General features: G+C 41.9%; 1 protein-coding gene across 6 annotated transcripts; it reads right to left on the bottom strand.

The window, feature by feature from the left end:
- Positions 1-2,891: 2,891 nt before the first annotated feature.
- On the bottom strand, positions 2,892-25,400 carry LOC133490168 (AN1-type zinc finger protein 5-like). 6 transcript variants are annotated; one of them, XM_061799863.1, is made up of 7 exons: positions 25,194-25,393; positions 18,985-19,162; positions 15,776-15,838; positions 15,150-15,297; positions 12,565-12,668; positions 10,572-10,700; positions 2,892-4,205 (listed from the first exon to the last, which is right to left on the bottom strand). In XM_061799863.1, exons 2-7 carry the CDS (start codon positions 19,139-19,141, stop codon positions 4,057-4,059), a joined length of 750 nt encoding a protein of 249 aa, XP_061655847.1. In that variant the 5' UTR covers positions 19,142-19,162; positions 25,194-25,393; the 3' UTR covers positions 2,892-4,056. The 6 variants fall into 6 exon arrangements, with proteins under 6 accessions (XP_061655847.1, XP_061655850.1, XP_061655849.1 ...); XM_061799866.1 differs by lacking the exon at positions 25,194-25,393 and adding an exon at positions 25,146-25,167; XM_061799865.1 differs by lacking the exon at positions 25,194-25,393 and adding an exon at positions 24,344-24,478.

Consider the following 25,400-nt stretch of genomic DNA (forward strand, 5'->3'; position numbering starts at 1 on the left):
TAAAGTTTGAAAGGTGTGGGTCACAACGTCTGTGCACAGACAAATTTAAGTTGCCGTCACCATGACGACAGCAGCATGTGATCTATTCACGTGAGGTGTGCTGGATGTGCGCCATGAAAACATATTTCAGAGGTGATAGCAAGAGGTAGGCTTTCTCCAGATGATAAAGTTTGAAAGGTGTGGGTCACAACGTCTGTGCACAGACAAATTTAAGTTAGCGACCACTCATTGGCGTGGCCCCATCCAAACTTCATGACTATCTCCCATTTGCTTTGCCAAAATGGCCATGGCCATTACCTTCATTGCTGTACAGACTCTCATTTGTTTTAGACCACACGGACAAGCGCTAGCAAGACACTTTTAAGATTGTAATTTAAAGCTGGGACAGGGGCATATGTTTACCACTAGTTTGAGAACCAAGAGCACGAACTATAAAAGCTTTGTATGCGGAATTCTTGCTTGATGTACAGGTACATGTAGTGACGAACTGTGTTACTAACTGACAATGGTTTTCTGAAGTGTTCCTGAGGCCACGTGGGAATATCCTTTCCACAATGATGCCGCCTGAGGGATGGAAGCTCAATGTTGGTTTTTGGCCTCGCTGCTTACGTGCAGAGATTTTTTATCCATTCTGATACCGTAGCTGATTCAATCTCTAGATTCCTTGCAATTGCACATTGAGGAATGTTCCTAAACAGACGATTTGCTCACACAGTGGCTCGCAAACTGGTGAACCTCGCTCCATGCTCCTTTTATAGCCAATCATGACACTCACCTGTTTCCAATGAACCTGTTCACCCGTGGAATCTTTCCATCAGTCTTTTGTTTCCCCCTGTGCCAGCTTTATTGGGATGTGTGTCAGGCATCAAATTCAAAATGTGATAATATTTGCAAAAAAAACAATAAGGGTCATCAATTTGAACATGAAATATCTTGTGTTTGTAGTTTTTAATCAATCGAATATACCGACCGGTAGGTTGAAAAGAATTTGCAAATCATTGTATTCTGTTTTGATTTGTTTGACACAACACCCCAACTTCATTGGAATTGGGGTTTGTATGAAATAGCAGATAACGAGGTTATGTAAAAAACAGAGACAATTTCCAGGAAAGAGTCATTCAACTTGGGTGAGACTATGAATAAAGAAACAATTTATTTGTCACAATTTTGAGTCGCTATGCGATTGGCTGGCAACCAGTTGGGGGTGTGCCCCGCCTCCTGCCCGATGACAGCTGGGATGGGCTCCGGCACGCCCGCGACCCGCGTGAGGAGAAGCGACTCGGAAAATGGATGGATGGATGATATCAATGGAAATGTCCACCCCACTTCACAACAAAGGCAAAAAAAAAACAGGCTTTTAAACCACAACTTCAAAAGAAAACAGTAAAAAACCTGAACACATTCCATTTTATGTCTAACGTTTCTAGGTTCTAAAAGCAAATACGGGGTTTAGAATTCAAACACCAAGTTTTACTCTGAATGTAATGGAAACCCACTACAGTAGAACCTAAAAGACAAAGGCTTCAAATATTACGGTTTTCAGCCTCAAAGATTCTGGATGGTAAAACTATTATTCGGGCAAGTGTTTCCACTATTTGGCGGAGGGTGTGTGTGCTTCTTGTACCTAGAAATAGGAACGCTTCACCGGTGGGTGTAGCTCATGCAGTTTTTGGGTGAGGCCGTAGAGCCCGGTGTGGAAACGTGACCCGCGGCCATAGACGCTCACTGGAAGAGATCCAGTTTCCACTCACATGCAGACATGAGGCATGACAGTTAACGAGCAGCTGCTTGATCATGCTCACTGGATGTTGGAACATCTACACCTGGTGGAGGCTCTGTTTATTTATCTATCTATATGTACTGTATGTCACAGGTCTTGCCAGAGAAGCAGACATGACATGCATGTTGTACATTTGTAGTATGCTGTAAAGGTTGCGATTTAACAGATATGATTTGTGGCCTGCATTCATTTACTTTATCTTGGTGACAATTTGTTTGTGGTCTAAGTCTCAGAATACAGTGGTGTATACTTTCTATATCGTGTATTACCAAGAACTGGACATTCCTCTAAATTTTATGAAAAGGCAGGATGAACACCAGTTAGGGAGGCCGGCAAGAAGCCGACAGCAACATTGATGAGATGTGGGAATTTCTGTCAACCTCTGGCTGTTTATTATATGTGACAAGAATCTCCCGTACTGTTTCTGGCCTTATCTTTCAAACAAACAAAATGAATACTTGAAATCTCCCAAAAACGTGGGGAAAATGTGTTATGGGCTGATGAAACCAAGTTTGAAGTTTTTGACCTTAATTCCAAAAGTGTTCATCACTAAAAGAACACTATAGCTATCTACAGTGAAGCACACTGGAGGCAGCATCATGCTTTGGGGCTTTTTTTCTTCATATGGAACTGGGGCCTGAGTCACGATGGAGGGCGTTAGGAACAGTTCCAAATAAGTCAAGTGTTACCACAAAACAGTCAGGCTACATCTAGTAAGCAAAAAAAAAAAAAAAAAAAAAAAAAAAATCAGGAAAAGCCTACTAGAACATCTGAACTTTATATGGTGTTAATTCGAGGCACTTTAAATGGTGGGAGTTGTGTGAGGACTTCCATTTAACATGAGCTTGAATGTGATTGGTCAATTCTGAATACAGCCACATGCCGTTATTAGGGTGTGCACACTTATGCAACCACATTTATTCATTCCCCCCCCCCCCCCCATTCAGTTCTACAGTTCATAGCTCACATTAACAGCAGAAAAAGATTTAAAATGATCCTGGTCAGTTTTCTTCCCTCCAGAAAAACATGACATGAACAGGGGTGTGTATATTTTATGTTCGCTGTAAGTGAAACTAGTACTCTGAAAATGAAGGGCTTACAACACTTGCTGTAATGTTTGTGAACACATTTTATTTACATCATACAACTTACTCTGTATTATTAAGATTATGCATACGGCAGTATATAAATAAAGATGTTTGTACAAACTTGCATAACTAAAAGGGTAAGAAAAAACCATGGGAATAAGCAGCTAGACCATCTCCCGACAAAAATAATCCATGAAAAGCAAACACTACTTATCTCATATACTCAGTCAACAACCATTCAAAACTTTTCCCACGACAAATGTGTTTGGATACACATATCGAAACAGCAATTGACCACTTCCAACATTGTGAACATCAACTCACATTAAAACAGCAGAAAGCATTCAAAAGTGAAGTCAAAAAGGAAAATATTAGTGAGACCAAACCATGTCAAAGGCAAAACAAATTATTCAAGTTTAGGCTACTTGTCATATGACAACACACGCGCACACACATTGGTGAAAAAACAGTGGGGGGAAATGAGAATACAAGAAACGGTCATGTTAATTAAGGACCAAAAGAAAATGAGGTTGCTGTGCCAACATTCCGATCTACTTCAAAAATTCACACGGGAACGCTCCAACAGTTGTATAACATTTTGTTAGCAACATGGGTGGGGGTGGATAGATCCAGTGGCACAGACTTGCAAACAGAGGACGCTGTTATCTGACGAGCTCAGAAGAGTTAAATTCTGAACAAGGGGACAAACTTAAGAAGAAAAAAAGAAAAGTCCAATATCCACTTTGCTACTCATGCCAGCAGAGAGCAAGCATGGCTGGGATGGCATCACGAGCAAACAGCAGTAACAGTCTCCAGTCCAGCCCAAGAATCTGACCTAAGTTATCCCTATGGAGGATCATAGGGATCAATAGGCAACCTTCAACTGATTTGTATAAAATCACTTTTTTTTTTCCAATCAAGGGCAACACAGGATCAGCAGTATTAGAAAATTGATGGATGGATACCATAATATGGACCCCATTATCCCTCTTAACTGTTATCTAACACCTTCTTAAAAAAAAAAAAAAAAAAAAAAAAATCACACAAAGAACAGTAGCTGGAAATATGAACGTGTGGAAAGAAAACCATGATATTGATTGTGAACACCGGGGTCCATCAGAGAAGGTTGGGCTCAATTTGGGTCCATTTTGTATAAGTAAAGCCCACTGATCCAAGAAATCAAAGTTCTCATATTCTCTGGATCTTGTCGGCGACAACCACCGGGTTCTCTTTGCGAATCTTGGCCGCAGCTTCGGCTTTGTAGTCGTACGGACAGTTGTGCTGGTCTGAGTAACGGTGAAAGCCACAGAACAGGTTCCCACAGCGGCACTCAAAACCTGAAACGCCACAACAGGACAGTTTGAGTTTTGTTTTTGTTTTTTTTAAAAGGAATACATCTGGCTATGGAAACGCATACTCGGCTACTATTGATCAGATGAGGCCTGAGAAGACAAACTCAGTATAACAGGTTCTCTTTTCAAATATAGTGTGCAAGTCATATAGGTAAATTTTTCTTGACACTGAATCTAGAATCAACATTCAGTCAATACTAATTGCTGTTTACCTTCTTTTTTTTTTTTTTTTAAATCAAGTTGTTGCTTTAATAAACATTTAAAAATAATCGCTACTGTGCTAAATAGACCACTGACCCCCATCTTGCCAAATTATGCAACGTTTACATCGATGAAAACAAGTTACAAGTAGTTAAAAACATCACCGCTGCAGAGCAGCTCTGATAGCAAGCCGCCATGTTTTCAAGTGCGTAAACGACAACGTAACCGAGCAGCGTCGGAGAAATCCCCAGCATGCTCAGCGTCCTTGAAAATACTTAAGAATGCTGTGGTATGTCAGTTAGTGTTAATTGTCCCCTAAATAGTGGTAATAGACCTTGTGTGTGTTTATCCCCTTCTTCCTCTTGTTGCTGTCTCAACTATTTTATTATTTCTGTACCAAAAGAGAGTTTTGCATCGTGACCGATAACCTGCCTCGTTGTCACTGACATTAGCAGGTACTTTCTATGGTCCATGACTAGCTGAAATGCATTGCTTCTTTAAGAATGCCTACAGTACTTCTTAATTAAATTCAGGAGTGAAGTCTGGAAAATCATCGGATTTTTCTGATGGCTGTAAAACAACAGAATTAGACCTAAAAGTGTAACTGTAGTTAGTATGTTTCACAATGAAACCAACGATCACCCTTCTCAAATCACTAATACACTTATATCGTGTTAAAGACTGTAGGTGTAAGAAAAGTTGAAAAATTCCTATGTATAATGCGCACTCGTGACTTTTGATGAATTTTGGGGGGGAATGCGCATTATACATGGGAAATTGAGGTAATTGATAGCAAGAAGAAGAGTCAGTCTGTCTGTAGCAGTTGTTTGAAGGTTTGCAATTAACTGACATCTATGCTAAATTTCCATTAGTACCTCTGGCGTCTAACATGTTTGCATTGCATACGCATTGCCTTTGTGAGAAAAAATTAGTTCGTTAAACATTTTGATAAATTTATATGGTTTTGTTGAAAATTTGAGTGCGCAAATACAAGGTTCAGTTGTATTTTGGTTATGGGGTCAGGTTTACAGTAAACGTCAACTGGGAGTGATAATACACAGGGGATAAACCCACCAGTAAAGGTTTTCGGGGTTGATACACCCAAAAAAGGAAAAAAAATTGAAAATGAAGATGAATAAGATGATAAATAATAACACAGTCCCCACCACAGGTATTGGAATGGCAAGGTCAATTCCTTTGTTTTTGTTGTATACTGAAGACTTATGGGTTTCCAATCAAAAGATGAATATGAGACAAAAGTTCAGAATTCCAGCTTTTATGTCACGGTATTTACATCTAGATGTGTTAAACAACTCAGGACAGAGCACCTTTTGTTGGAAGCATCCAACTTTTCAAGTGAGCAAAAGTATTACAACATGTGACTGATGGTGATTCGAGTTGCTCAGGTGTTGCCTTTTAGACTGACTGCTTAAACATTAGATAGTGCCTGTTTTTTTTGAAGACACACCCAAAGACAACAGTCAGTGACATCACAGCCAACCGCCACAGGGCAGCAGTGAAGGTATCACAATCCACTGTTTGAAAAAGACTTCGAAAGAAGAAATACACAGGTGAATTCCTTTGTTTTTATTGTATACTGAAGACATTTGGGTTTCAGATCAAAAGATGAATATGAGACAAAAATTTAGAATTCCAGCTTTTATTTCATGGTTAAGATGTCTTAACTCAGGAGAGAGCACCTTTTGTTTGAAGGCACCCACATTTCAAGTGAGTAAAAATACTGGAACAGACATTATTCAATTAACTTAAAGTGAATAGCATTTCATATTTAGTGGCATAACCCTTACTTGCAATAACAGCATCAAGCCGGTGACCCATTGACTTCACCAGACTGTTGTAGTCTTCATTTGAAATGCTATATTTCAGGCCTTTAGGGCAGCCTCTTTCAGTTCTTGTTTGTTTCTGGGGGTTTCTCCCTTCAGTCGCCTCTTCAGGAGGTAAAATGCATGCTCTCTTTGGTTAAGGTCCGGTAATTGACTTAGCCAGTCTAAGACCTTCCACTTTCCCCCCACTGTTAAGTCCTTTGTTGTGTTGGCAGTGTGTTTTGGCTCATTGTCTTGTTGTATCATGAAGCTTCTCCCGATTAGTTTGGATTCACTTTTTTGTAAATTCCCGGACAAAATGGTTTTGTAGATTTCAGAATTCATTCTGCTGCTACCATGATGAGTTTCATCATCACTAAAGACTAGTGAGCCCGTTCCAGAAGCAGCCATGCAAGCCCAAGCCATGAATTTACCTCCACGATGCTTCACAGATGAGTTTGTGTGTTTTGGATCATAAGAAGATTATTTCTTTCTCCATCCCTTCTTTCTCCATACTTTGGCCTTTTCATCGCTTTGGTAGAGGTTAATTTTGGTCTCAGCAGTCCATAAAACTTTGTTCCACAACTGTTGTGGCTCATCTCTGTACTTTGCAAAATCCAATCTGGCGTTCAGATTATTTTTTCTTATGAGTGGTTTGCATCTCGGGGTATGGCCTGAACAGTATATTTCTTCTCATGAAGTCTTCTTCGAACAGTGGATTGTGATACCTTCACCCCTGCCCTGTGGAGGTTGGCAGTGGTGTCACTGACTGTTGTCTTTGGGTGTTTCTTCACAGTTCTCATAATGTTTCTGTCATCAACTGCTATTGATATCTTTGGCCGACCAGTTCGATGTCTGTTGCTCAGTACACTAGTAGTTTCTCTTTTTCAGGAGATTCCAAATTGTTGTATTGGCTTTGCCCGATGTTTGTGCAATAGCTATGATCGATTATCCCTCTTCTCTCAGCTTCAAAGTGGTTTGCTTTTCTCCCATAGACAGCTCTATGGTCTTCATGTTTGCTTAACAGCAAATGCAGTTTTCACAGGTGAAACCCAAAGACAAAAACAACCACTATCAAATGTTTAAGCAATCTAAAAGGCAACACCTGAGCAACTAAAAACACCCATCAGTCATGTTCCAAAACCTTTGCTCACTTGAAAAAAATGGTGGCATCAAACAAAAGGTGCTCTGTCCTGTGTTGTTTAACACATCTCGACGTAAATACCATGAAATAAAAGCTGGAATTCTGAACTTTTGTCTCATTCATCTTTTGATCTGAAACACAAACATCTTCAGGACACAACTGTAGCGAATACGCCCTATGGAAAAGTTGTCAACGGTAACTCTAGAGAGTTGACAACCTTTGCATTCCTGCTTCCTGAACCTCAACCAGCCGGTTTGTAATCACAAGACACAGGGAACCTGGTTTATATCATCTGAGCTATAAACCGGTTGCGGATCTCATGTCTTGCCCGGCATGACTAGGGGAAGGAAGTGATTGATCCCTGTTGAACAATGGAACAAGATCACTCTCTAGTAGTGATTAGAGACACTGCCTGTGGACAATAAAAATGACATTAAAGAAATCCCACATCTGTATGAAACAAAACAAACCATAAATATTCTAAACTTTATGAACGGTTCCTCTTGATTTGAAGCAAAACAGTATGAAATGATGTTGCATTGAACAATAAGTAGTTAATTTGCACAGACTAAAGTTTAAACAATAATTTTATATGCTTGATCTATGCGTGAGGCAGTTTCAAAGTTGAGAAATGTTTATTTCAAAACATGCTGAGTCTCAACCTGGACTTAGGGCCCAGATAGAACTTCAACATGGAAAACCGAGTCGATGGGTGTAGTCTTTTTCCCCCGCCTCAGTTGGCACAAAAAGCCTTGACATCCTTTCTTCTCTGGGCTTCCCTCTCTCGGTGGTCCTGTCCCTGCAGCTGAAAAACACCTCCACAGCATGATGCTGCCACCACCATGCTTTACTGTTGGGACTGTATTGGACAGGTGATGAGCAGTGCCTGGTTTTCTCCACACATGCCCCTTAGAATTGAGGCCAAAAAGTTCTATCTTGGTCTCATTAGAACAGAGAATCTTTTTTCTCACCATCTTTGAGTTTTTCAGGTGTTTTTTTTTTAGCAGACTCCATGCGGGCTTTCATGTGTCTTGCACTGAGGAGAGGCTTCCGTCGGGCCACTCTGCCCAGACTGGTGGAGGGCTGCAGTGATGGTTGACTTTCTAGAACTTTCTCCCATCTTCCAACTGCATCGCTGGAGCTCAGCCACAGTGATCTTTGGGTTCTTCTTTACCTTTCACCAAGACTCTTCTCCTCCGATTGCTCAGTTTGGCCAGACTGCCAGCTCTCGGAAGGGTTCTGGTTGTCCCAAATGTCTTCCATTTAAGGATTATGGAGGCCAGTGCGCTCTTTGGACCCTTAAGTGCAGCAGAATTATTTTTGTAACCTTGGCCAGCTTTGTGCCTTGCCACAATTCTGCCTTTGAGCTCTTGAGCCAGTTCCTTTGACCTCGTGATTCTCATTTGCTCTGACATGCACTGTGAGCTGTAAGGTCTTATATAGACAGGTGTGTGGCTTTCCTAATCAAGTCCAATCAATATAATCAAGCACAGCTGGACTCCAATGAAGGTGTAGAACCATCTCAAGGATGATCAGACGAAGTGGACAGCACCAGAGTTAAATATATGAGTGTCACAGCAAATGGTCTGAATACTTATGGCCGTGTGATATTTCAGTTTTTCTTTTTTAATAAATTGCAAAAATTTCAACAATTGTTTTTTTCTGTCAATGTGGGGTGCTGTGTGTACATTGAGGAAAAAATTAACAAATGCTTTTCGCAAATGGCTGCAATATAACAAAGAGTCCAGATTTAAGGCGGTCTGAATACTTTCCGTTCCCACTGAATATTCCACTACATCACAGCATATCAATAAAAGGTTTATAACAGGCTAAAAACAGGTGCAGCAATCCTGTATAGAATCCCGCACTAACTTTTTCAACAATAATCCTGGGATGAATGAGGTGAGTTTTATTATTTATTGTAGTGTTCCAGTAATTTGGGGCAGAAAATTGACTAGAAGATCGTTGGGAATGTTTGGGAACAAAGAGATTAATAAAACTGCTGGAATGGAGAGTGGGGGCGATGGTATGCATCGTGATATGTGTCAAAATGCTGACAATCGCTCTGTCCCTAGCAATAACTTCCAACAACGAGCACCAGCAGAGCTGAAGTTCTCTGGGCAGAGGGAAAACTGACATAGATTAAGGAAAATGATCTTTATAGTCCGGTAGGGTGTGGCGATATGGAGCCGGTCAGACAAACATATAGATTTATGGATGACCTTAAAGTCGGCATGAGTATTTTAAGATGCAGTACTGGAAAAGAAATCAGTGGAGGTGCTGCAGGACCAGCGTTAATATGGTGAAGAGAGGAGGTTCAAGCTCTAACGTGGGCGAGGATGACAGCCACTCTTGATGGGAGGGGAAAACGCAAGAGTTGTCAAATGTGACTGGCAGACACGAGGCATGATGGGGCAGATGGCGGGCGAAGTCATGGCACATCTGTGCTGGTCTCCCATCTGGTCGCCGCCCTTCTCTGACCTGCCGGTCCTCCAGTTTTAATGCATCATACACACGTCAGTCGGCGGAGGGTAGGGTCGGGCCAGGTGTTCCGACACTCCGGCCTGCTCTCTCGCCAGCCATGCCTTTCCCCTGCGGATTTTTAATGCATCACATACATTTACAATTCCTATGGGCAGCTGGTTGGCCTGGGTGGGGGGTGACGATTGTGGATCATTATTGCCCTGTGACCGTCTCACACCACCCCCACCGTCCGTCTCCCCAATTTAAATGCACGACACCCCACCACACACTATCTTGTACAGGGATAATGGTTGCTAGTTGGGGACCTCTTAACCATATTAATAAGGTGGGTGGTGGGTATTCACATTTCTCTTGGCTTGACTACTGGGGCCTGCGACCCCTCACCATTTCGGTCCTCTCTTTCATTTTGGAGGAGTCACAGCATGTCACACCACATCGGGACTATTCTGGCAAAATCTTGGGTGTCAATGGAATCAATTCAGAATTTAAAAAAAAAAAAAAAAACAGAACCAGCTTTACCATTTTCATGATTCTTGCACATTGGGGGCAAAGATCAATCCAAATGTTCAAAGGTAAGCCTTATCAGCAATCCACCAAAAATTATTATGAGAAATATATTATTTTAGAATATAACTAGGAACAGCTTTCTCCCCCATGTTCCTAACTGTAGGCTTTGAAAAACTGTTTCTATCAACTCACCTGTCAGGCCAACCTTTTTGCGGCACATATAACAACGGTTCTTTTTGGGTTTGGGAGGCTCCGGGGCTCGGGATTCTTCACTGCCAGCAGTGGAGGGATGAATGGCTGTGACTGTGGTCTGACTCGTCACTGAAAACACGGGAAAAAAACGTTTAACTTATACTTCTCTTTCCAACTGAATTACACACCTGCAAAAACATTTGAATACAAAACGTCAAATGCTGCAGTTGAATTCGAGCCTTCAGAAAAAGTAGTCAGAGAGATGCAGGGCTGGTCATGAAAGCTCTCTCTAATAAAGGCTTTCAATGCAATACATTGCAAAAAACTGTAATGACAAGACGAGAATGTGTTTCAAGCTGCTCATCTTTAAGAGTAGGGTTGGGCATTGAGAATCGAGAACCGATTGAAACCGCGACTAACGTTCCGCTTCTCCCGGAACTGTTCAAATGAAAAAAAATTCGGTACCCAGTTTCGATGCCTAGTACTTCAGCTGCGACGGAGTGGCGAGAAGCGGTGCAAACCAACGAAGAAGAACGCGCACAATGACGCACTTGTGCCCAACGGCGGCGAACAAAGGTGTGTCTTAACTTTGTTAAAATGAATGACCAGTCGCCTCAGTGCAACACTTGAACTAAGATGATATTGTGGAAAGGAGGCTTTCACGATGTGTAGCGTTTGACGCACTCCGAGCCTCAGCCTACACCGCGCGGAGCTTCAGTGAAGTCAACTCTCAGTCAATTGAGTGAGTGAAACAAAATAAGTCTATGCCAACATTGAGACAGCTAACAAGGTAAACGGTTGCTTGCACTTTTGCACTTATAGTTTTTAGCGCTTATTTTAGTCTTCAAACCAATGTAAGCGCTGATGACAGATAAATAAATAAATAAACCTTAACATTTGGCTAAAACTTCACCGTAGCAACTTTACATCACAATGAATTGGGACAAAATTCACATAAACTCACAGTGTCACAAACACTAACCTTGTGCCTTTTTGGTGGGTAGGGAAAGCGTTTTATAGCATTTGGTTCCATCCATAAAAAAAAAAAAAAAAATTACCAAAAAATAAATAAATAAATAAAAACATCGCCGGTGCCGTGTGAAGTTACTTTTCGTGCCAAAATGCTGAGTTCCGGTGCGTACCCTTCAAAATAAAAGGCTACAAGCTTAAAACAAGAGGTCAAGTTAAAACTTGCACATATAAACCATTTGATGTGATGAAACAGAATACAGGGGCAGCGATATAGCATTGTTAAAATAGTTATAAAATAACTATTTCAACAATGCTATCAGTGAAGTCAGCTTTCAGTCAACTGGGTGAGTGAAACAATAAAATAAAATAGTTAAAACAGTTAAAATAACAATTTTAACAATGCTATATTTAACTTTGAGCTGAAACAATGAATATTAAGTCAGTTGGGTTAGTTCCACACACATTGCCTTTTAGTTCATAGGTTTGATATTGATACTGGTTATAAAGCACCCCGAGTCAAATGTTCACTTTAATCTGCGATGCGGGCTGCTAAGAAAATGGATGTTCATAATTTGGACACCCTTTACTTAAACCATGCAAACTTTTTTGACTCAGCCCCCTAAAAGAATCGTAATCGAGAATCATTTGAAACCAGAATCGAACTAAGGAACCGGAAGCGCTCAAATTCAAACCATGTCCAACCCTATTTAAGAGATTTTTGGTTTGGTTCTGACAAGCTCAAACCTGCTAGAACATGATGATTTAGAGGATTTGTCAACCCTGGAGGTGCTGCCGTTTAGAATGGAAAAACAAACTGATATGACAGAAGCAGCAGCAAAAAGGCTCATTCTTCAATCATGTCATTGTCTGTTCCAAAATGTGTCTTTTGACACAGACGTACATCCATCCTATTTTCAAAAGGCAGTTATATGTTTGAAATGTTATGCTGTTGTTTACAGATCATCTGAACTGGTGACTAAAACAATGGAAAAATATAAATAAATAAAAATGTGATATCCACCAGGATCCGTGAGTTCTGCTTTGCTCCCCGATGCTCCTTGGTCCTCTGACGACAGACTTATCTCAGCCATCTTTTGTGTTACAGAAATAGTTGTTGACATCCCACTGCAATAAAGAAACATGCAACAGGAAAAGGAAAAGCTATCAAAATTGCTTAATATAACAATGCCATAAAACAAATAAGTGTAAACAAATCACTATCTAAGCATTTTAAAGTGCCCCAAAATGTTAATCCTTGTTTTGTTTCTAAATACATTAAATATGTTTGAAGTGCTGAAAACATGCACAAAGATTGACAACAACATAGTACTCAATTGTTGAGATATGGCTTTAAAACTCTTTTTGTACATTTTCATGTACATTTTCCTGATCTTGTGGGCGGGGCTAAAAACTATCCTTGTGACATCAAGAGGTTTTGGGCGTATACTTTCCGTCACCCGCTATATAAACACCAGTGCCCTTCTTCCATGCAGCGGCCATCCGGCAAAATTGCCACTTCCTCACTCATAATGGACCCAGTTCTACCAGAGTAGCGTGCAATTTGCCTTCAAAGTAGGCCCACAACCCGAAAAGATACATCTTCCCTGAACTGTAATGTGTTTGATGTTATTTGGGCTAACATGTCTCTGTCGTCTTGCCCCACGTGCGTTGTGTTACGAGGCAGCAGCAAACCGCCCCAGCCCGAAAGCGGTAAAAGTACACAGCGAAGGTCCAACGCAAGCGCGAAGGGCTTTGAGCCACACGCGTCGCGGGCAACGAAGGGAGGAAATCATCTGGCCGCCAACCGGCTGCAACTTGCAACGCGTACACCACAGAATTCCTCCCCCAACGGCTGACAAGCTCGACGGGAGAGCCCGGACACCCTGCGGAGGAAACTCATTTCGCCCTCTTGTATCCGGGATCTTGTTCTTTTGGTCGCAACCCACAGCTCGTGACCATAGGTGAGGGTAGGAACGTCGATCAACCAGTAACGGCTTAGGTCCTTCTTTACCACAATGGACCGATACAAAGTCTGCATCACTGCTGACGCTGCACCGATCTGCCTGTCGATCTCCCGTTCCATTCTTCCCTCACTCGTGAACAAGACCCCAAGATACTTGAACGCCTCCACTTGGTTCAGGATCTCATCCCCGACCCGGAGAGGGCACGCCACCCTTTTCCGACTGAGGACCATGGTCTCAGATTTGGAGGGGGTGATTCTCATTCCAGCCGATTCCCGCTCGGCTGCGAACTGCTCCAGTGAGAATTGGAGATCACGGCTTGATGAAACGAACAGAACCACATCTGCAAAAAGCAGAGATGCAATTCTGAGGCCACAAACCGGAACCCCTCTGCGCCTAGAAATTCTGTCCATAAAAGTTATGGACAGAATCGGTGACAAAGGGCAGCCTTGGCGGAGTCCAACCCTCACCGGAAACGAGTCCGACTTACTGCGGGCAATGCGGACCAAGCTCTGACACCGGTCGTACAGGGAGCGAACAGCCCGTATCAGGGGGTTCGGTACCCCATCCTACCGAAGCACCCCCCACAGAACTCCCCGAGGGACACAGTCGAACGCCTTCTTCAATTCCACAAAACACATTAGACTGGTTGGGCGAACTCCCACGCACCCTCGAGGACCCTGCCGAGGGTGTAGAGCTGGTCCATTGTTCCACGGCCAGGAAGAAAACCACACTGCTCCTCCTGAATCTGAGATTTCGACCTCACACACAAGCTCGGGCTCCTTCCCTGCCAGAGAGGTGACATTCCACGTACCTAGAGCCAGTTTCTGTAGCCTGGTATCGCATCATCAAGGTCCCTGCCTTCGGCCACCACCCAGCTCACACTGAACCCGACCCCTATGGCCCCTCCCACAGATGGTGAGCCCATCGGAAGGGGGACCCACGTTACCCTTTCGGCCTGTGCCCGGCCGGGCTCCATGGGTGGAGGCCCGGCCACCAGGTGCTCGCCTTCGAGCCCCACCTCCAGGCCTGGCTCCAGAGGGGGGCCCTGGTGACCCGCGTCCGGGCAAGGGAAAACATCTTCCTGAATTGTTTGTCATCATAGGGGCTTTTGGAGCTGTGCTTTGTCTGGTCCCTCACCTAGGACCTGTTCGTCATGGGTGACCCTGCCAGGGGCATAAAGCCCCGCCCCAGACAACTTAGCTCCTAGGATCATTGGAACACACAAACCCCTCCACCGTGATAAGGTGACAGCTCAAGGAGGGGGCTGACAATTCCCTCCGTCGTTTAACGGCCCGCTGAATTTCAACGGCAACAAAGGTGCATAATGACTCTCTGCAGCCTGTGAAAGCGAAAGCAATGTGCCACTGCTCCTCGCCTTACAGATAGATTGGACGCGATAGAAGTACTTCATTGACAGCTGGAGGCGTGATTTTCAGAGCACACAGTGACACGCCAGCAGCATCTGGAAACTCAAACAATGTCCCAATTCTTGACCATTTTGAAGCCTGATTTCACATACTTTGCATTTTTTTTTATCCTTTCATTCATTGTCGGGCTTGTTAACATTAAACCTTTCTGTGGTGTGTCGAATTTACAATACGTTTTTTTTTGTCTGTTTTGCTTTTATAGCAAAGGTTCTTACCTGAAAGTTTCAGTTGCAGCAGCCTCGGCTGAAGCTGCCGCCTCAGCTGCAACCTCTGCTGCAGCCACGGCAGCTGCTGCAGCATTATTCAAGGTGGCCTCTAACCTTTGGATTGCTGAAGCCTCGACTGTGGAGCCACTGCTGCTGCCTGGCGGAGAGGATGCGTGACAAAACTGAATTTGTTAAACTGAATTTGGCACTTTCTCACATGGTCGAAATAAAGAATTCAATTAATCAATCAAAACCACACAACATAACCTAATGTGGCGCTTTCAATTTGCATTTGTGTGCAACTAAATTCAGAGGGGCTTTTCCTAACAGTGGCACAAAATGGCAAAAGTTGTTAAGATATGGTTGAGAAATCTGCTCATATTTTACAGTTTTTAAGTAATGGGGCTGGAACAGAGAAATCATGCCTCAACTTTGCATTCAATATTCTATTTCAGGATTGCAGGAAATGTGTAAACCTGTTGTAATAATTTGTGCACTTAAATAGTTTTAAGAGGTTGATCGAGAATTGAAAATAATGGACCATTGGCCTGATTTGCTAAATTGCATCTAAACTCCTTATAACAGATTCTGGGTCCTATTGTTAACAGGTGCAAAAGAGGCGGAAACTGCTGTACCTAAAAGAGAGTCGAGCTTTTGGTCTCTCTGATGGTTTTCACCAACGAACATTTGGGAGAGCGCTGCAAGTGCAAAAGTAAGTTTGAAATGATGAAATCTGAACTGTTAGCAGAAAAAGCACACAAAAATAAAAAATACTTGCCATGATTGCACGGCAATTGGAAGTATCTGCCCATCTTGCGTAACATTTAAAACTTGGGACAGCACACCCGAAAAACTATTTTGGGAGAGGTCGGACTCTGGCTGACTCCTTCTTGTGACCGACTCCGGAGTCAGCCCTTACATCATTCAGAAGCTCCAAAATTGTATTGCTCAATAGACGATATGTCGCAGTAATTTATTATTTATCATATTCATCCATCCATTTTCAACACTGCTTATCCTGGTTAGGGTCGCGGGACGCTGGAGCCTATCACAGCTGACTTCGGGCGAAAGGCGGACTACACCCTGAACTGGTCGCCAGTCAGTCGCAGGGCACATATAGACACGGACAACCATTCGCACTCACATTCACACTGTCACTGAGTGGGAACTGACCCCAACGCTGCCTGCACCAAAGTCAGGCGAGTGTACCACTACACCATCAGTGACTTATTTATGATATTATTCTTATTTATTATTATTTATTCTTGCATTTCAAAAATGTTTTCACAAGCGGAAAACATCCCTTCTTCCCATCACCTCTCATTTTGGACTCACCTTCACGTCATGGCTACGCAGCTAAAATAACGAAGGAGTGGCTTCAGAACAACTCCGTGACTGTTCTTGAATGGCCGAGCCAGAGCCCTGACTTAAACTAGGCTTTACACGATCAGAATTTTTGGGGCCGATCACCGAGTTTAAAAAAATGATAACCGATCACCGATCCGATCACAAGATGGAGGAATGTGTCTATTTAAATGACCTGTTCATTTACTTTATATACTTGTATGCTTAATTCCTCAAAACAAATATATTTACAATAAATAATGTATCTTTGTTCCTCTATTTATGCCAGTGAGGCATAGTGACAGACAGAACAAATGAATGGTCTTCTATTAGATGGCAGGAAGTAAATACAGTAATTAATGTATCCACTTTTTGTGACATTTTTTTGGGGTTGGTGTGCCGTGAGATTTTTCAATTGTAAAATATGTTCCTCGGCTCCATAAAGGTTGGAAATCACTGCTCTAGTCAGATCGTGTATTCTAATCAGTCAGGTCAAACCAACATTACATGACAGAAATAATGGGTGCTAACTTACTGTAATTAAATTACTTTATTTTTTATTAAATTACTTCACCCACACCGAAACTTTAGAGCATGATTCGACAGAACGGCGGCATGTTTACGTCCAACCGTTCGTGCTACCGCTAGCTTGCTAGGCTACGTAACATTTTACTGCCTGCTTGTAAGCCGTATCGTATTAAAAGTACGTGAACATACCTGAAGCAAGCCTTAAACGAACGTCCTCTCCTGTCCTGAGCACCGGTGACCACAAACACAAGTTTTTCCCCATTTTGTCCATATAATAAAGTCGGCTCGCGCCACTCTTGTTGTCGTCGCCATGGTAACGAGTGTATCTGGTCGCATTTGAGTTGACAAGATAAAGCCCAATGATCGTAAAAAACGGGATGCGGTGGTATCACAATACAAAATTTTATTGCAGTCGTCTGACAGTGCAGTCGTGAAAGAGCAAATTTGTTTTGTAGTCTGATCCGGGCATTACGTGTTGCCTGTTTCCGACATGTTTTCTGTTCCACACCGCCTACGTTTTTTTGTTGTTGTTTTTTTAAATAACTTCATTGGCCGTCAGATATTTACAGTACTACGTCAAAAGACACGCGACAAGGCTAAAAATAAACTAGCTTTTGGATTCAAATATACCATTCATGCGGCGATGCGAAGTTAATGTCTTTTGCGGAGCCGATAGTTTATCGAAGATGCTACACTGAGGCTGGGCGATTATGGAAAAATATAATCACAATTATTTTGATTGATAGTGAAATCATGATTTAATAAACACAATTCTTTATTTATTTCAAACCTTTGTACTTGTTCAAGTCCCAAAACTGAACTTTAAATATAACTTAAAGGAACAACCAGAAAATAAATTAGTAACAAGTAAAATCATGTATTAAAATAATGGAAATTGAAAAAAATAAGGACAAATAAATACATCTTAGGCTAACAACGTGCCAATGCTTTTAGCTATGACTGTATTGTCTATTATAGTTGTCTAAAATAAAAATCCTCATTCTGGCATCAAGAAAATATACATTATTTTGGCAATCCTAATTGACCTAAAACAGTTAAGTTTAGTCGGATTTCATGTAACAGTCAGGAAAAAGCATGTCTTTTTATACAGTCTGCTGTTCCTGCTGTGTGCACTTTGACCTCTTAGGGGCAGTGTTGTGTGATGAATGCATGAAGGTAGTCCTTTAATGTAAGCTTAAAAAAAAAAAAGAAAGTCACAATAAAACTATTAAGCTCGTTTTTTCACAGATAAGGAAGAATATGCCCATGAGTATTGTTATATTACCTGTCTGTATGTGTTACTACGGCGTTTGTGTGTGAATATTAGTTATTTGAAGGTAAATCCCTCCCGTGACCAAATGCTAATACCAGCTAGCCCGTCAATACAGTTTTCCATTGACTGTTAGCATTAATCTCGCAATTTCTAACACAATTTGTGTCGTGTATTTAAATATAAAATGAGGGTAATTATTTCTGTTGTACATTAGTTTTTAGAGTAAACCCCAACTGGAGGGTCAATAAACAGCTTAAATCATGCTCAGGGAAAGCAGAACACCATTCTACAGGCTGCAAAGTACGAGCTGCTGTCTGAGGCTAGCGGCGTTGGTTTCGGTTATCGTCTTGAGGCGAACCCGAATTCTTGCGCATTTATGCAGTGCGGCGGTGCTGATCGCAGTTTCTCTTTGCGTCATCGCAACATTCTGTCTTGGACGGGATGTTTGGGTGGTAAAACAATTTCAGACTGACACTGAAAATGCCGTTTTGGGCCATTTTTCGGCCCGCAAAAAAGTTCGGTGACTCAGATATTTGTACTAGCCAGAGCGCGCCAGTGTCTATACGTAGGTGGTGGCTCAAGACAGCGGCGTCGTGGCCCCGGCGGGCCACCGTTAATGCCAGACCCTGACAGGTAAAGTACAACGTGCAGATGAGGGCAAGAACTTTTGCTCATGCACAAAAAGACAGCAGGTCTTACCCACAGCACTCAGGGAACTGATTCCTCCATTGTTCTGTCTTGAGAGGTGCTCCTTGTGGCAAACGGAGCACATGCCATTAGTCCTGGGGTTGCCATAGAAACCACAGCCGGTAGCACAGAGCATAGGAGCTGGGCTCTGATTGGTCTCCTGGGCCATAGCAATGTCTGGTGAACTGACCTGAAGACAAACACAAGATGGTTTTATATGATCTGACTGGTTTGATGATACATGCCAAAATAGCCTGGTTTCTGAATGTCGCCTCATTGCCAACGATCCAGGACGATGCTCACCGACTGCCCAAATGGCTGAACGTCAGTTCGGCATGTCACTACCATGAGGAAAATGTATTTTAATTAGCATTATCCAGGGCTCTTGACTTAATAAAGGCTATAACTATATTTGTATAATTTTAAAATATCTCTCTGAATATCTAATAAGCTGTCCATGTTGGCATTGCAATGTTGAAAATCTTCATTTGAGCTAAAACAGGACTATCCAACAAGGCAACAAGTTCTTCTAAATCACACTTCAGCATTAGACACTTATTTCACTGATGTGATAATACCTACCAGCGTATTTAGCGTCATAACTTTAACTCTTGTAACTAAACAGGAAACAATATGTTCATCTTCTCTCTCCTATGATATGATAAATATCCAATTCAATTCATATGTTGGCATTAGTTCTGCTCACAGCCACATTTGCTTGTGGCTTTAGTTATATGAAAAAAATAATAATAATTGAATGTTTGCCTCACTTTTTTTTTTTCTTCAAAATGTGGGAAACAATCTTAAGCAGGGTAAACACATTCAGATAACTGGGCCTGATGGAAACATTTTGTTTTTCCTACCAAGTCAGAAACAGATTAGCCTGACCGATAAGCTTGTGGTGTGAGGGGTGCTGATTTTTCCTTCCCGATCTGCTTGGGAAATGGCTGGGGCCGAAAATTGTAAATCTGTTCAATATTTAAGATGTTTGTACGAACCATGGATGGAACCATAGATAACTAAGCGACCTGAAACTCATGCTGCTCCCAGATGCAAATAGAGGAGTAACTGGTCATATTTTAAGGGTCTATCTCACTGGCGGAGACTTTGCCGAAACGACCGAGGCTGATCAGTCGCGGTGACTCCAGGACCCGGTACACCAAAATATTGCTTGCGCTCACCAGGAAGATGTCTTGAAGACATCTCCAGACAACGTGACAACCAATTAATGCAGAAATCGCCGATATAGCCCTATATACCGTGTATATACAGTGGGTATGGAAAGTATTCAGACCCCCTTAAATTTTTCACTTTTTTATATTGCAGCCATTTGCTAAAATCATTTAAGTTCATTTTTTCCCACATTAATGTACACACAGCACTCCATATTGACAGAAAAAAATGGAATTGTTGACATTTTTGCATATTTATTAAAAAGGAAAAACTGATATATCACACAGTACTTAGACCCTTTGCTCAGTATTTAGTAGAAGCACCTTTTAGAGCAAATACAGCCATGAGTCTTTTTGGGAATGATGCAACAAGTTTTTCACACCTGGATTTGGGGATCGGCTACCATTCTTCCCTGCAGATCCTCTCCAGTTCTGTCAGGTTGGATGGTGAACGTTGGTGGGCAGCCATTTTCATGTCTTCCCAGAGATGCTCAATTCGGTTTAAGTCAGGGCTCTGGCTGGGCCATTCAAGAAGAGTCACAGAGTTGTTCTGAAGCCACTCATTTAGTATTTTAGCTGTGTGCTTAGGGTCATTGTCTTGTTTGAAGGTGAAGCTTTGGCCCAGTCTGAGGTCCTGAGCACTCTGGAGAAGGTTTTCGTCCAGGATATCCCTGTACTTGGCCGCATTCATCTTTCCTTTGATTGCAACCAGTCATCCTGTCCCTGTAGCTGAAAAACACCCCCACAGCATGATGCTGCCACTACCATGCTTCACTGTTGGGACTCTATTGGACAGGTGATGAGCAGTGCTTGGTTTTCTCCACACATGCCACTTAGAAAACAATTTCTATCTTGGTCTCATCCGACCAGAGAATCTTATTTCTCACCATCTTGGAGTCCTTCAGGTGTTTTTTTTTTTTTTTTAGCAAACTCCATGCAGGCTTTCATGTGTCTTACGCTGAGGAGAGGCTTCAGTCGAGCTACTCTGCCATTAAGCCCCGACTGGTGGAGGGCTGCAGTGATGGTTGACTTTCTAGAACTTTTGTCCATCTCCCGACTGCATCTCTGGAGCTCAGCCACAGCCTCTTTGGGTTCTTCTTTACCTCTCTCACCAAGGCTCTTCTCCCCCAACTGCTCAGTTTGGCCAGCTCTAGGAAGGGTTCTGGTCGTCCCAAAAGTCTTCCAATTAAGGATTATGGAGGCCACTGTGCTCTTCGGAACGCAAAGTGCAGCAGAAATTCTTTTCTAACCTTGGCCAGATCTGTGCCTTGCCACAATTTTGTTTCTGAGCTCTTCATGGAGTTCCTTTGACCTCATGATTCTCATTTGCTCTGACATGCACTGTGCGCGGTAAGGTCTTATATAGACATGGGTGTGGCTTTTCTAATCAAGTCCAATCAGCATAATCAAACACAGCTGGACTCCAATGAAGGTGTAGAACCATCTTAAGGATGATCAGAAGAAATGGACAGGACCAGAGTTAAATAATAGTGTCACAGAAAAGGGTCTGAATACTGTGTGATATATCAGCAACAATTTCAGACTGACACTGAAAATGCCATCAATATGGGGTGCTGTGTGTACATTAATGAGGGAAGAAAAATGAACTTAAATGATTTTAACAAACGGCTGCAATATAAAGAGTAAAAAAATTTAAGGGGGTCTGAAAATTTTCCGTACCCACTGTATATATACACTGTGTGTGAGTGTGTGTGTATATATATATATATATATATATATACACACACACACACACTCCAAAAAATTTGAATATCATGGAAAGGTTTATTTATTTCTATAATTCCATTCAAAAAGTTAAGATTTTCAAAGATTCAATTTAAACAATTTCAAGGATTTATTTTTTTTATTTTTGTTTATTTTTACATAATTTGGGCGACCATCTAATAAAACCCACAAAATCAGGAATTCAAACAAATTTGAATACTGTGAAGAAATCCCCATTTACTTAACAGTTTGTGTTGAAAAAAAAAATTAAGGTCACATTAAATCAATAAGAATATGGTACTTTCAAATTTCTATATATTTCTATTTCTACTTTCTATTATTAATCTTCAATACTTGGTTGGGAATCCCTTTGTTTTAATCACTGCCTCGATGCGCCATGGCATTGAGGCAACCAGCCTGTGGCCGTGCTAATTGGGAGAAGCTTCATCATGCAACAAGACAATGACCCAAAAAACACTGCCAACACAACAAAGGACTTCATCAGGGGAAAAAGTGGAAGGTCTTAAGGCCTCTTTATACTCCCGCGCTCACACGGCCGACAGCGCCCGCATTGCATCACGTGATCAACGCATTGGGAGGCACGGCCCTATGCATCACTTGATGCGCGCACTGCAAAATTTGTTGCTACGTGTAGAATGCTTTGGAGATCTTTTCTCATGATTGGTCTGTTTTAGTCACATGCTGTGATGACGTACTCAGCCTTTCCTTTGGTTCCACATACCACCTATGCCGCCGCCTTCTTGATCGATTTTGCAGCATAATTAAACGTATCATCTGGGTATCTAGGTCCATTTGTTCTAGCAGACACTGTTCCACGGTTGCTATTGTTGTTGCTTTGTTCCTTGTTCCGGAAAGGAAAGGAAAAACAGCTACCGGAAATGGCCAAAAAATGCAGAGTAAACTCCACCCTGTGGTGTCCTAGCCAATACCAGCCGTAGCAACCCCCCCCCGACTTGGAGGAGAACACCAGGACATTTTCAAAACTGTCCGTGTGGGTTGCGCTCGAGTATGGAGGCAAACTGCGCGCGGGATAGCCGCAGGGACGTCAGCGCAGTCGCCGCAGGCCCGAGAATAAAGAAGCCTTTAGACTGGCCAAGTCAATCACCAGACCTTAACCCAATAGAGCATGCATTTTACCTCCTGAAGAGGAGACTGAAGGGAGAAACCCCAGAAACAATAACTGAAAGACCCTTCAGTAAAGGCCTGGAAAAGCATTTCAAATGGGTTATGCAACAGTCTGGTGAAGTTAACGGGTCGCAGGCTTGATGCAGTTATTGCAAGTAAGGGTTATGCCACCAAATATTAAATGTTATTCACTTTTAAGTAAATTTTATGTCTGTTCCAATACTTTTGCTCACTTGAAAAGTGGGTAGCTTCAAACAAAATGTGCTCTTTTCTGAGTTGTTGAACACATCTAGATGTAGATACCATGAAATAAAAGCTGGAATTCTGAACTTTTGACTCATATTCATCTTTTGATCTGAAAACCAAATGTCTTCAGTATACAACAACAAAAAAGGAATGGACATTGCTGTTCCAATACTTTTGGAGGGGAGTGTATCATACTCACTGAAGCCATCACTGTGCACTTTTGAGGGTAAATACACTATATTGCCAAAAGTATTCATTCACCTGGCTTGACTCACATTTGAATTTAAGTGATATTCCAGTCTTAATCCAAAGTCTTTGTTTGTTGGTCCACCCTTTGCAACTGTAACAGGTTAAACTCTGCTATTAAACTCACTGATTTCCACAAGGTTTAGGAGTGCAGAACTGTCCAAGACATAGTCCCATTAGCTCCAGGGAAAGAAACTAAATGCTTCAGCATACCAAGAGATTTTGTACAATTCCATGCTCCAAACTTTTAACTAACAGTTTCGGAATGGCCTCTTCCTATTCCAATATGACTGTGCACCAGTGTACAAATCAAGGTCCATAAATATATGGATGAGAGAGTTTGGTGTCGATGAACTTCACTGGCCTGCAGAGAGTCCTGACCTCAACCCGATAGAACAAATGGGATGAATTAGAGCGGAGTCTGCGAGCCAGAATACTTTTGCTATATAGTCTATGTATGCACAATCAAAACGTCACTATAGCATGGGTAACAATAATAAACATGCATTTACAACTACCCTCGTGAGACCTGCAATCACGAGACATGGCAAAATCTACTACACAATTGCAGGCATCAGTTACCGCCATTGAAGTGAGCACTAACTTCAGGACAACTATAATGTAACTATAATGTACCCTAAAATGTATATAACCCAAGGAATGTTTCCGCCGATAAACACATTTACACAACACGAGCAGGACTGAGAATTATATCAAAAGCAGCAAGCAACATCGAGACAAAGACTACCCATCCCACAGTGTTGAGGCACTTGTAACCTGATAACGTTCAAAACGGAGCCTGCTAACATCACCCAAAACATAATTAGACTCTCTACCTGCTTATCTTGGATGGAGTTGAACAAAACACAATTTAACACGTTTGCAAAGACCAGTCGCTTGCTTCCGAACAGCAGGCCACAATCGTGTCACTTGAGGAAAACCACTGAGTCATGCTAGCACGCTAATGTCTGTTACGAACAGTCACTGCTTGCGATATGAAATTACTTTTTAACATAGTTTAACGCGGCGCGAACGATATATAGTAAGAATACAGCTCACCTGTAACGCCCTAAACATATGCTTTGAATGTATTTCGACACAACTTTGTGTTCAGTAGATGCTAACGATAGTTAGCCAAATACACGCTCGTGATTTTGCTAACGTTAGCTAGTGGTTAAGTTAGCAGGATAGCTTTTGATTTCTACGTTGCGTTTTCATGTCTACCTTTATGGGCTACGTAACATCCAAATATTTAATAACCACGTATACATTCCGATCAGACAAAATGTATAAGCATGTACCCGTGAAATATTGATAAAACTTAATCGCTCCTTCTAGCTTGAACTAACATCGCTAAATCAACAAAAAGGGGTACTCATTTCAGAAAATGACAGCGAATATTAAACAAATAACCACACTTAATATCCCTTGTCACTTGCTAAATGTATTTACTTTACCGACATCATCAGTTTGTGATGCAGTTTGTAAACGGCGGACACAATCTCAATCAAAACATCCACTGAGACTTTTGGGGTTTTTGTTGAACCACCTAACTGAGTACGATGCATTTTAATTCATTTTACGTCTAATTTCAAAATAATTCAAGTCGATAAGGTTTTGGTTCCCAAATAAACTCACCAAACAAACAACCAGCAATGCTTGCTTGCTCTCATTAAGTTTACTTACCGCCTATGTCAGACGACCGTTGGTTTCCTTAAAATAAACGGTATAAATAACGAATTGGATGTTAGTTAACAACTAGGGCCGTCTATGTAGCGGTTTTCTCTTAAAGTCGTCTGACCCAAGACTGTCTGTACTCCACCCCCGTTGGCGTGCTTGACGTCCTAGTGTGAACTGTGCAGCAAATCTGTTGGTGGCATCTATTTTGCTTGA

This window comes from Phyllopteryx taeniolatus, chromosome 15 (genome assembly GCF_024500385.1).
Source record: "Phyllopteryx taeniolatus isolate TA_2022b chromosome 15, UOR_Ptae_1.2, whole genome shotgun sequence".
Classification (NCBI taxonomy): domain Eukaryota; kingdom Metazoa; phylum Chordata; class Actinopteri; order Syngnathiformes; family Syngnathidae; genus Phyllopteryx; species Phyllopteryx taeniolatus.